At 41.1% G+C, this 14,877-nt stretch overlaps 2 protein-coding genes across 3 annotated transcripts in view; both read right to left on the bottom strand.

Annotated features, from left to right (window-relative positions):
- Positions 1 to 14,877, bottom strand: part of LOC146707787 (serine/threonine-protein kinase pim-2-like) — a 174,938-nt gene that overhangs the window by 152,831 nt on the left and 7,230 nt on the right. The gene's annotated exons all lie outside the window — the stretch shown is intronic.
- lonrf1 (LON peptidase N-terminal domain and ring finger 1) lies at positions 2,086 to 14,246 on the bottom strand. Of its 2 annotated transcripts, XM_085459298.1 has the most exons (13): positions 13,507 to 14,246; positions 12,431 to 12,508; positions 11,049 to 11,167; positions 10,032 to 10,154; positions 7,772 to 7,966; positions 7,434 to 7,647; positions 7,238 to 7,340; positions 6,997 to 7,111; positions 6,773 to 6,894; positions 6,513 to 6,671; positions 6,104 to 6,266; positions 5,841 to 5,993; positions 2,086 to 4,057 (listed from the first exon to the last, which is right to left on the bottom strand). In XM_085459298.1, exons 1-13 carry the CDS (start codon positions 14,114 to 14,116, stop codon positions 3,899 to 3,901), a joined length of 2,313 nt encoding a protein of 770 aa, XP_085315424.1. In that variant the 5' UTR covers positions 14,117 to 14,246; the 3' UTR covers positions 2,086 to 3,898. The 2 variants fall into 2 exon arrangements, with proteins under 2 accessions (XP_085315424.1, XP_085315423.1); XM_085459297.1 differs by lacking the exon at positions 12,431 to 12,508.

Here is a 14,877-nt window from a genome sequence, read left to right as displayed (position 1 = left end):
ACTGGAAAGCTTTGCAATTTAGCGTGGCCAAGGACTCAAAAATATGAGGTTAATCCAATTAAATCCCTGGAAGGAGTTTGTTGAAGTATAGCGTGTATAACTGTAATGTAATTCTGGGTTCGGGTCATAGCGTATAGCTACAAGTTACTGAATACCCCAAGAACATTTTGTAAAGGGATGTTACACATGTGTCCCAGATTTTATCCATGAAGTTCAAACTATGTGACTATGTGAGAGGAAGAACTTCATTTAAATTTTATAGATGGTGCCATGAAGCCATTTTTGCACCACCCAAGACTTATGAAATATGTAAAGTTTTCACCAGACCTGATGTAATGATGTAATTGATATATGGAGGGAATGCTGTCAAACCTGTGGTAAGGAAGGACATGGTGAACCTAGTTGGAATGGGTCAAATTTGAAAGGGACAGAAGAAGAAAAAAATTGTGCGAAATGGGGTACAAAAGGTTGAGACAGGACAGGAGGGCTGGTTAAGTCAAGGTGAGCTGGCTGGAGCGATCCAATGTAATCAGAGCTGCATTAAGCCGATCAATACACATGCCTGGACACCTGTCACATGCCACATGCAAAGAGTAGACACTGCTGGGCAGCTCAAGGACTCAGCAGAAATCACATTATGCTGCACTCAGATAAACAATTAACTAACACACACATATAAACACGTCCACGTGTGAGCACGTGCAGCACTATCAATACGACGTTTGTGTGAGTGAAATTAGTATGCGGCACACCACAGGCTTAAAGCAAGCTGTGATCCTGTTCGCCTCGTCTCAGGACTCCAATCAATTATGATTGGGGACATATGAACAGGTGTGTCACTCCGTGGATCAATAAGCAGCTGCTCCTCATTATCATCAATTAGCCCCAAGGGCAGCATATTGAGTGTATCTATCCAGTCCTGACACATGTGCAGTATTACTACCAGGCACATGGCCCACAGAGATCTACGGCGCCCATGAGGACAGTGAAAATGATCGTGTTTAGGCTCAAACTGGAGATCTGATTGACTACAACAGAGCTGCTGTTACTAGTAAAAAAACAGTGTTACTAGGTTAATTTGGAATTATGCTTTCCTACCCAGTGATCAATAGTTTCACGCCAATAATAATTGTTTGAAAGCACTTCGGAGGGACAATGGAAACATGGAAGATGTGATCGATCTGCAATCTGCAGCTGGATTTCATTAACAGGAAACGTCAATAGCTGTCTTCATTGACAAGCTAATCCAGATGAATCAATAAGGTCAGCTAAAGAAGTAGTCATAACTCTAAAGTGGGTTTAAAGCAGTTAAAATTCAAAGTACCAAAGCGTACTATCCTGTAAACACTTCAGTGTTTCATAAACCTGGCGAGCACATAAACGTTTTGTGATTACAGTGTCATACGGGCTGAGAACGGCATGACTTTTTGTGATATTAGTGTCATTAGTCCTTATCAGTGGATCTGCTGCTGTCTGTCTCCCCCTGCAGAGTTTGTTATGATGCTTTCTGCACGATGACCTCTGATGGAAGAACACGGAGCATTCAGCACCCAGATTCATCAGCTGCGTGCCATTATTTCTGTCTACTTACTCCTATTGTCCTTTTTCTTTTTTTTGTGGAATATTGAATTTCACATGGCTGGCTGTGAAAGTGTAATCCGCTTAGAGATCTCTTTATATTTTCATAATAAAAGTTTGAGGTTGAATAAGTGCAGTGGGCAGAGGGTGAGTTATGAAACCCTTATTGTATTTGTTAATGCTGCACTGTTGCCCTCTGGTGGCAGAGAAAGAGCTGGTATGATTTCTCATTAAACTGTTTTTACTGTATTTCCTATGGAACTGATACATGAATGGATCATAGCAGGTGTAGCTGTGATGGAAACAGGCAATGCTGCATATGATCTTGTACAATTTAGCAATATTTGCTAAATTAGTTACACAAATCTAAATAAATATTCCTGTAAGAGCAGCTTTTATTTAACAATTTGCATTTTTAGTTATGATGTCAATGTTGCAGAAAAATAATGCTCAGCTGTTCTGTGTGGGAAATCCCCCCCCCCAACAAAAACACCACCACAGCCAATGTTGAAAAAAAAAGTGCATTTATTATTGAAAATTGATAACTTAAAACATCTGAGCAAAAAAAAGCGAGGTCTGTCCAAAAAGCCTTTGTACAAACAGTTTACATACAACTCTACTCGTCCACCCCCTTGGCTTTTCTTAGATATTGTGAACGCCCGGTAGCTCAAATTAATTCTGAAAAAAAAAAAAAAAAGATATACAATTAAAAATAGTATTCATGCTGTGACCAAAAAATAGGGAATGGTAACCAATGCCAAAACCACAATGCAAAATGGTGTAAGGCATACGCAGTCCTCTGACTGAAGCACTGCAGGTACCATCCTTCTTCCACGCAGACAGAGAGCAGCTTTTAATAAAGAGTAATGCTAACCCAATAGCTGTAGGCATGCTGATTTTACTGGTTTCAATTTGCCATAATATTGCAAGACCCCCTTAGGATTTCAAACACAACTTATGGACACAATGTACACATATTACTTTACTCATAAATTAATTCAGTTTTAACTTAACTCAATGGGAAGCTGGATTGTTTTTTTGTTTTAAAGAAGACACTAAAAGCACTTCAAGAACCGAACCACTGGATCCTGCAGACACACGCTCTAGAGGAATCTTGTGGTCCATGACAAGTATGTGGAAGAAGGAGATTAGGAATTCAAGTTCACTGTGAGCCAACCAGAAAAGAGAAGCCAGGGCCAAACCTGAGGCTGCCAAAGGAAGAAAACATTAGGAACAAAAAAAAAAAACTTTTCAAGGTCACGTGCTCCTCTTAAACTCAGGTTAGGAGCAACAAAATGCACGAGAAGCTGGAAGAAACATGTATTCTTTCAACAGGTCCTTTGCCGCTCCCTAGAGGCAGAAATGGAAGTGTAATGTAAGAAAAGTGTAATACTTGTATCTGTGTTTGGTACACGTGCACCAGCTTTTAGTTGCACTTGGTCCGTGCATACATCACTTCACAGTTATTCCTTTAAGTAATCTTGTTTTTACTTTTTTTGGACTTTCAGCATTTAGGATTTTGCTTCACAGAGTCACACCGCCTTTCCTCCAGATAAAAATTTTACAGCTCAGAAACAAATCCAGAGGGAAAAAAAAAGCCTTTCACTGGTCCTATCAGTGTGGAAGCATTTTTGTTGTTGTTTGGGGTTTTTGTTTTTTTTTTTTTTGTGGGGGGGGTGCAATCTACGAGTCAAAATTGGGGGTCATTATCTCAAAATCTACTTAATAGTCACAAGTTTTAGTCCGTAATTCAAATTTATGAGATACCAGCTCTGCCTGGTATTTTTTTTCTTTTGTTTTTCCAGTGGCATAATTAAGCTTCCATACATCAAAGACAAAACAAACATACAAAAAACACTTTTCCCCTCAGTTCACTTGCATTAATCCCAAAAAAAGTGATTATGGGATATCCTACTCTGTCACTCAAGAGCAACAACAAGGAAATATTAACCACGTGCTGCAGTAACTTCTCTTGTTCTTGTTTTTCTGCAATTATTCAGGAAATATTTCTGGAAATTGACAATAAAGCAGATGAGAATAGTTTCTGTCTTATTTTTTTTTTCTAGATCTTTTTTCATAATCACAAACATCAAATGTTTCACTCAAAGTATCCCTGAGGTGGTTTGGCCGTATATGTTAGAGTGAATGACAGCTTTGCACTGATCGAGCCACATACTAGTGGTGGTGGTGGTGGTGATGGGGGGGTCTCTTAGCTGTAACTGATGGGGTGAACTGGCAGTAGGAACGAAAGCAGGTGTTGCTGAAGGGTTCTTCTTTATGTCACTTCAAAGTCCAAAAGCTGTTTGTTTGTAGGGAAGCTCTAGTTGTTGGGGATGCTCTGCAGATATGTGAGGATGTGCTGGATCTTAACCAAACGTTCTTTGAGGGTGGTCATGGACAGGACAGACAGCTGGTATCGAGGGTCGATAGGCAGAACAGCCAGCAGCCACCAGCAGCAGGCTGGACCATTCGGAGTCGCCTGGAAGAAAGGAGGAAGAGTGTAAGCAGCTTTCAAGAAAGCACAAACCTTTGCCGTGAGACAAACTGAGCCCAACTCAGTTGAGGGTCCTGGTACTATGTTTAACATCAATGAACAAGGCAAATGTGATACTCTCATCTGGAGCATGTTGAGAAAATCTCTGAAAACTAGTACTGATAAACAGACAAAACCCAAATTATTACACTCTGAATCTCAAGGATCTGAGCAGAACTGGATGTTGTAGTTTAAATTATAGAAATATTCAGTTTTTTTTTTTTATTATTCTGGCTTTGAGAAAAAGCCTTTCCCTTTCTTCCAACCCCAACAGTGCATGCATATTAAATTAAATCCTAATCTTTCATAGAAAGTCTCATAACACAAATGCAGACTATGAGTATTTTGGACTTTTAATGTATTAAGTCAATTATGAGCATGCCAAACCCCCCCAGTAATCAATAACTCCAAAATCTCCTAATCATCTGCCACTTTTATTTATCTATTCGTTTTTTGTTGCTGCAGACATCTCAGAAGTCTAATTAGAAGTGTAATTAAATCCATTCACCCATGAAACTGATTCAAATCAATCTGCTCATAGAGATTTTTAAACTCTGTACCAAGTCAGTGTTTAACTTATTTCTAACTTGGTGCTACATTTATTACTAAACTTCATAGTTTTTCCTTATGTGCAGCTAAATGCAGTACTTAACGTATGACTGTGCCAGAGTCAGGAAGCCTGAGCCAGTTAAAACATTTGCACTTGACACAGTATTAGAAGTGAATGGTCTTTACTATTGTGTGTGCTACAGTTAACTTCAAAGCAAATAATCAGTTTATTTCTCTATAATAATGGAATAAAAGGTCAGTGTCGTGTCTTTGCTAGCATGTGGTAAAGTCTTTTCATGACACTGTTCTGATGCAACAGGGCAGCCAGGATTAGCTATGAAGCACCCTTTAAGCTCTTTAGCCTATATTGTCAATAGACTCCACCCAGTGGGTGTCCAAAGAAGTGAGCTGTAATCCCCTTTAACGCTGCAGGCTGCAAGTAAAAGCTACATCTGAGCGCACACAGCACCTACGTTAAGGTATTAAGATCCCTGACGCAAGCGAGTACGTGGCAATGCGGGTCTCCCAAAAAGGCAAGTGTGTCGAGTTTCAAATGGTCCAGTTTCATATAATAAAGTCCAAGTGATGCAAGATTTACTGGCCGTGCGCTGTTTCCAAGAAGACGACCGCTGTTGGCAAATTCAGGAGATACAAGTTCTGATAATAATAAATCAACTCTGCTGCCAACTCCCTGCCGTGCAGTATTTTTACAAACTGTTCTGCTGTACAAACAATATAAAGTGACTCACACCATTAATACTTTTCCCCCATATTAACTCCCACTGCAGGGAGGCACACCTCAGCAGAAGTTTAATTATGCAGAAGGTTTCATTTTCCAGCTCACTTATTCTAAATTAACCATGAATTACAAGTCATCCTCTTGTTCATCAAATGCAGTTTTAATTTATAACACACACATGTGCTTGTGTAATCATTGCTGCACTTCAAGACATCAGTGAAGTGCAATATTTTCTGTGTAATATAACAGTAAACACAAAGGACCCACAGAAAGCTTTGCAGTTAAATGCAAACAGCTTACATCCATCTCAATAAGCTCAAGCATTCGATTACCATTTGTTGGTTTATGTGAGATATTTGTAAGTGTGTCAGATACTATTTAATCTGCACAGAGATATTCAGATCTTCACAGATGGAAGTTTGGATATGCTGTGAGACGTACCTGGATGTCAGCTTCTCGTTCTGGCATTGGTCCAAAGTGCTGCAGGATTTGGTTGTGGAAGTGGATCTTGAGGTTCTGGAACCAAACTCGGGCCTGCTCATACACTGCGTCATGCAGCTCTTGTAGTCTTGCTAGTTCTTCACTGTCTTCCACCTGGCAAGCAAAGAATCGTTTGGCCTGGTTAAACTTAAGATACTTGATTTTTCTCCAAGAACAAAAAACAGGATTCCTTCCACCTAAATGACATTCGCTGTGGTTCTTACTCTGCTATCCTCCAAGTGCTCAATATCTGCAGTACTGTAACCGTCTTTCAGTCCTCGGGACAGGACCCGGAAGCGTTTTCCTCCAATAGTGTCCACTACCGAACGCCCATCGGGGAGGAAATGGACACTCCTGATGATCAGCATGCAGCCGTAGTCTGCAAACCTGCAGGAAGGCATATGACTGTTTATTTAGAAAATGTAGCTGAGGTAAATTGTTCTAATGACCCCTGAAGGGCCTTAGGTAATTAATTACATGCAATAACATGTCTACTGACATCTACCAGTCATGAGCAGAAAAATCAATGAAGACTTTGAACAAGTGCTTTCATAACTATCTTCATGTTGCATTAAGACTTTTGTTTAGTGACTTATGCAAACCACAACACAGTGCCTGTGCTTGCATACTTACCCTTTTTCGGGGTCACTGATGCACATCCCAAACTGCTGGGTGCCTGTGTCCATGCAGCGGCGAATCATGAGGCGGTAACGTGGCTCAAACACATGTAGGGGACAAGGCACAGTAGGGTACGCCATGGTACACACAAAGATAGGCACATTCTTTGTCAGGCTGGGGAGAAGGAATTAAAGGGAAACGAGTTTAGGACTTTTCTATGATGTGCATAAAACACTTACTGATAAACATGATGCATGAATGAAAAGGCTGCTCACTCAGAAAGCTCTCTGGTCTCCTCCTGGTGAGTTTTAGTCCTCTCTGCATACTCCCGGCTCAAGTACTGTTTGATCAGCATGTCCAGGAGTATGGTCTCCTTAAATTTCCTAGATGCCAGATACTGAAGCGAGCGGGAGAATGGGTTAATAAAAACAGGAAGCACAGAGCACCTTAAAAAATTAGCAGAACACCAGCACAATTTTGGTAAATTTGTGTCTCTCACCTCTTTGAGACTCTCTTTACAGAGCGGGCACTGGGGCATGTGATCCAAGCAGCGTTCCAGGCAGTTTTTACAGAAGGTGTGGCCGCATGGTGTGCTTACAGGCTCATAAAACAATCTGCATTGGTCACAAAAATCCAACAATCAGCTTGTTGTTCTAGATGTAAGCAGCCAGGCTGTTGAGTCATATCCATGAGCGCTGATGTAAGCCAGCAGTAAATGTGGCGCACAAGGCAGTGCTTACCTCATGCATAGAGAACACTCCAGGTCATTGGAGTCCAGCAGATCCTTGGGAATAATTCTCATTTTAGGTTTGGTGGGGGGGGTTTTGGAGCCTTTTGCCACACCTTAAGACAAGAAGAGGTATTTTAATAAAATTTAATTGAATTCAATTTGGGTTAGAAATTAAAAACAAAACAGCAGAAAGCTGTTCAATGCACCTTGCTTTTTATGCTTGCTACTTCCGCTGTCCACTACACAGGGCTCTATGTCTGACACTGACAACTTCCTCTTCAGGAGGCTTCCTTTGTCCTGGTCCCCCAGTTGAGGAGCAGAGCAAACTCTCTTTAGACCCTCCTCACTACAATTAGAGCTATGCGATCGTAGCGAATGAGCTCGGCTCAAACCAGGTCGCTCCACACTTTCCCAGCGTTTCTACACAATGACACAGGACAGAGGTTAAGAAGATGATGGTGGTTCTTTCACTGGTGTGGCTACAACTGCCATTATTAACAAATTCATTATTAAACTCTGCGATTGAGCTCCATTGTGTTAGTACCTCCTGGTTTTCCAGATGGTGCGCAGAGGCAGCACGGACTTGGTGGAGGTGTTGCCTTTGAACTGGTCTCTGTGGTTGGGCTTGGGTATCTGCCACAAGGGTTTTACTGCGTAAGTGAGTCAGTGTGTTCTGTGTTGTTTCCCTCAGGCCAACCTTCACATTCTCATCACCGGGGGAGAGCAGATCACACAAGATCTGTGAAAGAAATCAGCGTGTTATTGGAATGTCACCTAAAATCATCAATGCCATCCTGGGAAGCTTAGAAAACCTGAAGAAGAAACACTTCTGGGTACTAGAGGACTCAGATAGTGTTAGAGCCGGTGTCCCATATTTGTAAGATTTGCTCATTCAAATTCAAATGAATCATCAAACACTGGCTTTAAACTACATATCGTGCCACACAGGTTGAAGGAATACAGTTAGGTCCATACATTTTTGGATACCGACACACGTAACACGGGCCTAAAGAGCAGACTCTAAGCTTTATTTCAAAGGGTTCAACAAAATACTGTCGTCACCTCCAAAGAATTACAGCCACTTTTATACACTGTGAATTTTCTTCTCAGGTTCATGCAATACTCTTTTTTTCACACAGTAATAATATAACAGTTTAATTTTCAGGCCTCAAACATATAGTGTGCAGCGAGGGAAGCATAGACTTATTTGTCCTCTCTGCACAACGGGCTTAATGAGAAAAGAATAAACTACACACTACCATTTGTTCCTTCATTGAAGTGATTTATGTTATGTTCAAAATAAATAATTAATTCCCAGATGTCAGTAAAACAACACTCACAGTTTTAGATTAATCCCAGACTATAAAAACAAAACGTATCAATGAACATCTAAAATTTAAAAGTAGTAGTAGCTTATTGTCTACTACTGACAGAGCCTGAATTATAGATCATTTCACACATGCTTCACTCACTCGTTTTCCTCTACATCGTTTTCTCCAACACTGCATATTTTAAAAAATATTTCATCAGAATATTTCCACAGGAAACTACGTGCAGCAAATAGGGCTTGTGATAAAGCTGGTGAAAGTGATGACCCTGCCAGAAATGTGTATGTATCACAACTTCTGTTCTTCATTTTTACCCTTTCACTCTTATTTTAACAGATGTGTAACCATATGCTGAGCGTCATTTCAGTGTTGTCTGAGCTTAGTCATGAAAACGAGGACAGTGGGTGTCATTTTCATATTCATTAATTAGTTGATTGGTACATTTTGGTACTGAGGAGGCTGGTACAACTCGTACAACCTTGGTTTATTGGCTCATGCTGCCGAGCTTCCACGCTGTAGCAGAAAGATGCCTAGTTCACTTCTAATTTCCAAATCAGAAACATGAGAAATTTAGTTAAGATGCCAACACACCCAGTAACCCAAAATGACCAAACGAATCAATTTTTGAAACGCGATTACAGAAAACGCTTGTGTCGGCAGCTGAACACAGACCAGGTTAGGCACATAATGGCGAACTGTCACGCTATGCAGAGAACGAATGTAGTCCTGCATACATTAGTCAGCTGCATGTCACTTATGTAACTACAATACTGTGCTCTGTCTGATCTTTAAGTGGTACTAACGTCATTAGAAGCACAGTCATAAGATCTGACCCACTAACAACTTTTGCAATTCTAAGATGATCCCAGGGAGATCGAAGGAACCAGCAACGTTCATGGTCATGGAAGTACAAACCAAAAGCAATGTCATTTGTGTGCATCCAATGTCCCTCATACAGTCCACAATCATCACCTTGAGTAAAGCACCAACAGTAAATGCTTCATATTTCCATATTTCCAATAGCTTTAATGTCCCATGGCCTATGTAACTAATTTCTTACTTTCTCTTTTCAATTTAAATATATCAGCATCAATGACCAGAATAATAAAACTGTAAAGGACATTTGACAATATAAATCCTATTAAAAACAAAGCAACGCAACAGCTCCTTCCTTTCAGGATGCTTATAAAACCTAATGTCTCTAACATGCTCCCAGTTAAATGAGTAATTCAGTAGTTAAGATTAAGATGTCATTACAAAAGGCGATTACATTAGGGTTGTAATATAATAGCAGATGCTAAATAAACAGACAAATGGCTCTAAAGTAAATAATAAATGAATAAGGAGAAGGAGAGCTTTGTGTTCCCAGCTTAGACACTCGTGCCCTGGACCTAAACTACTTAAAATAGTTAAAACGGTATGAATTCCACTTCATCCCTGGCAGCAGACTCACAGCAGACACCGTAATCCTCTCACCTTTTCCACTTGTCTTTTAGCACAGGGAAAGTCCTCATCAACAGCCAGGCAGTGGAGGAAGACTTGGAGAGACTCGTCCACTTGGCCCATCTCATGCAGCACCAAAGCTTTCCTAAATAAAGCCTGAAAGAAGACGTGCAAATGTGACTCTCAGATAAGCTTCAAAAACACAAGCCACAAGCTAAAGGTGTAGCTTTTATATATATATATATATATATATATATATATATATATATATATATATATATATATATATACACACAATGCTTTCAATGCCTGTCAATATGACTATGCATGACATAGATAAAATCACAAAACATGTCGTAGGCATTCGACACAGACGTTTGGTGTCGTGCTTGTGATGTAATAGTCATTAATGTCTGTGACCTTAATCGCTGCATTCTCAGTTGCCATCGAGAAAACCTTGACTGGTCATGACACTCTTTTGTAACATATTTACCCAAAGAGAAGCTCCTTTATGTAACAGTAAAAATAGCAGCCCGCTGTTAAAAGTACGGCCTATAAGCAAACAGTGAGATCGGCAAAAAGTATAATTCACTGGTCACTAATCCAACATAAACCTTGAAAGGTGTTCTATATCAATGTGGATGAATGAATAAACCTTGCTGCTGTAAACTGGTCTGCAATTTACAGGTCATTAGCATATAACGACACTAATGACACAGTTAATGAGGCCGCTCTCTCTCCATCTGTGGGGCTGTGACGGCAGCAGTCTTAAAATACACCTTTTCTAAGTAAAGGCTGGCTGACCGATATATCACAACAGGTGAATGCACACTAGACTCGACTATGCAAAAGGTAGTTGTGTGAGTTCGTCCACTATCCTTAGGGAGTTCTATGCTAACTTACCCAACACCAGTCATTCAACCACATAAATCCCTCAGACTTTTACAAATTTTACAAAGTCATTCTGTTTCTTTATTATTTATTAGTCATGCTTCATTTCTATTTTTAAAGCAGACTACCATATTCCTGCAGTATCACTGAGTGACCTACTTCAGCAGAACAGCTGGATCGGGGACAAACGTTAGTGTCTTCCAAAGCCTGGCGGTACTGTTTCAGACCCATGTACGCCTCCGCTCGAGACAGTCGCGCCACCACCGTCATGTCTGGATCTGCAGAGGACAGGATGAAAAGGAGAGGGGAAAGAAAAACGTTTAATGACCGGAGGAAATTGCTTAAACCTCAACACTTGCACAAATACAAACCATTCAGTTGCTGCATGATTTGACATGTATGTGACATGCAACGCAGGTTAAACCTCAAGTAATAGCACACACATTATGCAATTAATCAGGACCCTGCATTACATATTAACTGTGTCAATGAATTCTGGGCAAACAGTGTAAAAGGAAAACAAGCTGCAGGAGCCTGCAAGACCAGAGAGATTGGTTGACTTTATGGTTCTGTCCACTGTGGTAGTTTAAATTAAAAAGAAAAAGCACTACAAAACATGACATATGCTTTAAACACAATGACAGGCTTTTTTGAAAGGCAGACTGCTTTGTTGTTGGTATAACAGCTGCCATTAAGGAGGGCCTAAAACAGCTCTAAATATTTCCACCTGTGACAAAGACTAAACATTAAGATGAAGATATATTCCACTGGCTATGTAATCAGCCTGCCTCAGCCTTTTAAAGCAATCTGTCTGCGTGGCAGATGAAGTTTGTTATTTAACTACTGTGTCATCATAAACCACATTGCATACTGTCAGTGCTAATAATGTATTACGTTTCCCTGAGAGAGATTATCTCATTTCTATGGAGCATTTGAGATACTAATTGGAAGGGTAAGGGTAGTTTGTCTTGTCATCGTTACATCAGCGAAGCACCCACTCTGTGTCTGGAACTTTCTATCCTCCCCTCAGGTTGGATGCAAAACTGTGGGTCTGCACTGTCGTAAGCTGGTGCTACGACTGCAATAGCACCTCAGCGGCATCGGTGTAAAGTCCTCTACCCACTGTTGAGTGACAGAAGGGTAATGCTGCTATTATCTTTATGTAACCTTTAATGTGTACAAATCACTGCTTTTGGGACGACCTGAGAGACAATCCAGGAAGAGGGCAGGCTGTAATTTCATATTTTGTCATTTGTCATCCGGCACACAGCCCTTCCTTTTAAAATAATTGAAACAGCAAACGAGAAACAAAAAAAGGAACACACAAATATATGATGTTAATTTGAAAGCAGGTAACTCCAAGCGTCTAATGTAGGGGAGGAAGTGCATTTGGGTTGTATTGATTATTTCTTAATTTATCCTCAGCAAGCTCCATGTTACATCCAGAAAAAACAAACCATTTACCAAACCATTTATAGTTTTGCTTTAAGTTACTCAAACTATCAAATGCAATTCATTTTTTCTGATTAACTAAGACGTACCTTCAAGTCTGAGTCCCTGGGGGTTCCTGGAACACGTTAACTCTTTCGCTAAACATCCTGATATTGTGCTGCTAATATCTGAGTAACAGAGGTCAAAAAGGATGCAGCATGTTACATGAGATTAAATCACATGAAGGTCCAAAGCAGTTTTCCAGACCTACTGTCAAGCTGCCAGGCTATAGAACTACTATCCTAATTACTATAACAGCACAAGTTTAATGAATAGACTAGATTTCCTTCGTTGTGTGATTGAAAGTAATCAGAAATTTAGTAATCCGGAAATAAAAAAAGAAGGAAAAGAAAGCCTGTTCTTCTTGTAAGACAGCAGCATACCCACAATGCATCACACTGCTTTACTTTCTATTTTTGTTTTCACGAAGGCAGGGTATGCCATCCTCTGCTCTGTCCTCTTTAACCTGGGAACTCAGTGTACATGCGGGCAGTTTACAGTATGACTAGTTTGTTTTTACCGGACAGAGGAGCATTACTCACTTCAATACACCCACATAGGGGTTTCCTATCGATACTTGCATCTGAACCTGCGAAACTCAATGCCAACAAACCTCCCACATCACTAGCAGGCTAACTTCAAATAAATAAACCAGCCTGGTTTAGTTTTTTTCATTTTTTCATTTCATTGCTTCTAAGACATTTATGAAACCGTGGTTCGCCCAGACATAACAATTACAAAATACAACCGCCCTCCCCCCATAAGAAGTTACAAAACCTGCTCCAATATGTGTCACGACCTGCCTTACGCAACGTGCACAAAGCGCGCATGCCCATCTTGTGCCATTTCGTAAGCTGGGCCCAGCAGATAGGCAGAGCAAGAGGAGACTGGCGTCAGTATAACACATGAAATTAACTAATTACTACTTAAAAAATATGTTGGTCACCATGTTGTCGCCTCTGAACCCATTGAGGGCAGGGGCCATACACGTATCCCGCTCCCGTCACTACTACACAACGCCGCTTAAGTAATAACACATCCGCACTCCAGTCATGCCTGCTCGGTGAGAGTGCGCAGTAGACACACCTCTCCCGAGTGCACGGCTGGCACTGTTAACAACACTGACCTGACTGAATCACGTCGGTTGCTAGGTCCACGGCTTCTTGGTAGCGTTTTCTTCTACAGAGTGCGTCCACTTCCATTACTTTTTTCGATTTTTCCACCTCCTCCGGGAACCATTTACTTAGTAGTCCGCACAAAATCACGTTCACTTTCTCCTCGCCCCTCACGTGTTCAGTACACAGTTTACATTTGTCAAGCAGCCGTCGCTGTAAGCATCGTTTACAGTATGAATGTCCACAGGCTAAGGTCACGGGTTCACCTAGAAAGCAGTGACAGTTAGGACACTCCAGCACGTCCTCCTCCGCGGAGCTCTCCGCCGCATCCCGGCTACTACGGCCCGACAGCGGCTCTGGCCCGGCCGCTTTCCTCTTAAAGTTGCGGAGGATACAGTCCACGAAAGTGCTGAGCTGCTCGGGCTGCACAGGACTGTACCGCATAGCAGCTGAAAACCAATCAATGGCTTCTCTAAGGCAGTTTTCGGACGCTAGAGCGTTAGCTTTCTGAAGTATAAGTTCATGGTGGTTCTCCTCTTCCGAGACGTTGCCCGAGTCAGCACCGATGAAGAAGGCGCTTCTCTCCTCCAGGGCGTCCGCCGCTTGCGGCTGGAGCGACATATTAGCGTCTAAAAAGATGAGCAATAATATGTTATAGAGACTTACTGCTAACGTGTTTATACATTTTACGGCTGCCGTGGTCCTCAGCGGTATATTGAACGCACTTTCCCATAGATACCCGATTGTTACATAAAAAAAATAATTGTCACGTGAGCAGCAGACTCGTGCCGTGATTGGTCGGGACCTCTCGGTTACAAAACCTGTGCTTGAAAGTTTCATAACTACGGAAGAGACGTAGTAAAGTTGCCAGTGTGCTAAATGTCAACGCTCTAACTGGAACTTCTTAACCCCCCCAAGTCCTTCACAGTCAAATAAAACCAAACAGAAGCCATATTACTGCGAAAGTTTGAGCGGGAGGTTTTGAAACCAGGGGAAATAGGAAACCTACTAAAAGGCATTCATAACTGCTTGTGTAATACGATTTTGTAACACTTTCCCAAGTGTCAGTTTTATGTAATTAATTTCATGCACCTTATGTTTTCCTTGTTCTTTCGACTTTCTCAGTGTAGTTTCATACTTTCATTTGCTGCCGGAAATATTTACTGTTTGGTTTTTTAGAAAGTTTTGCACAGAAAAGCAAAGATCACAACACCCGGTCACTGCTAGGATTACGTCACAGCCATATTATTTATGTAAGGGGAAATTACCTTTCTCCAAAGGTAACAGGGCTTGAGGTCCGGTCTGGGGAGGTGTGTTTTTCTACCCCGGTATGCTTTTACTGCAGTGGCAGTGTGTTTGGGATCATTGTCATACTGATATAT

Source organism: Copadichromis virginalis, linkage group LG6 (assembly GCF_057382275.1).
Source record: "Copadichromis virginalis isolate Kocher_CV1m ecotype Utaka linkage group LG6, C_Virginalis_male_GT1.1, whole genome shotgun sequence".
Classification (NCBI taxonomy): Eukaryota; Metazoa; Chordata; class Actinopteri; order Cichliformes; family Cichlidae; genus Copadichromis; species Copadichromis virginalis.
Note: the sequence above shows the minus strand (reverse complement) of the source record. Positions and strands in the feature narration are given on the sequence as shown.

Excerpts from the sequence above, each read along its gene's own strand:
- lonrf1 (XM_085459298.1), bottom strand. The coding sequence starts at position 14,116 with ATGTCGCTCCAGCCGCAAGCGGCGGACGCCCTGGAGGAGAGAAGCGCC. Across the intron at positions 7,112-7,237 it reads GAGTGTTCTCTATGCATGAG|ATTGTTTTATGAGCCTGTAA; the intron begins GTAAGCACTGCC and ends TGACCAATGCAG. Across the intron at positions 6,895-6,996 it reads GTAAAGAGAGTCTCAAAGAG|TATCTGGCATCTAGGAAATT; the intron begins GTGAGAGACACA and ends CGCTCGCTTCAG.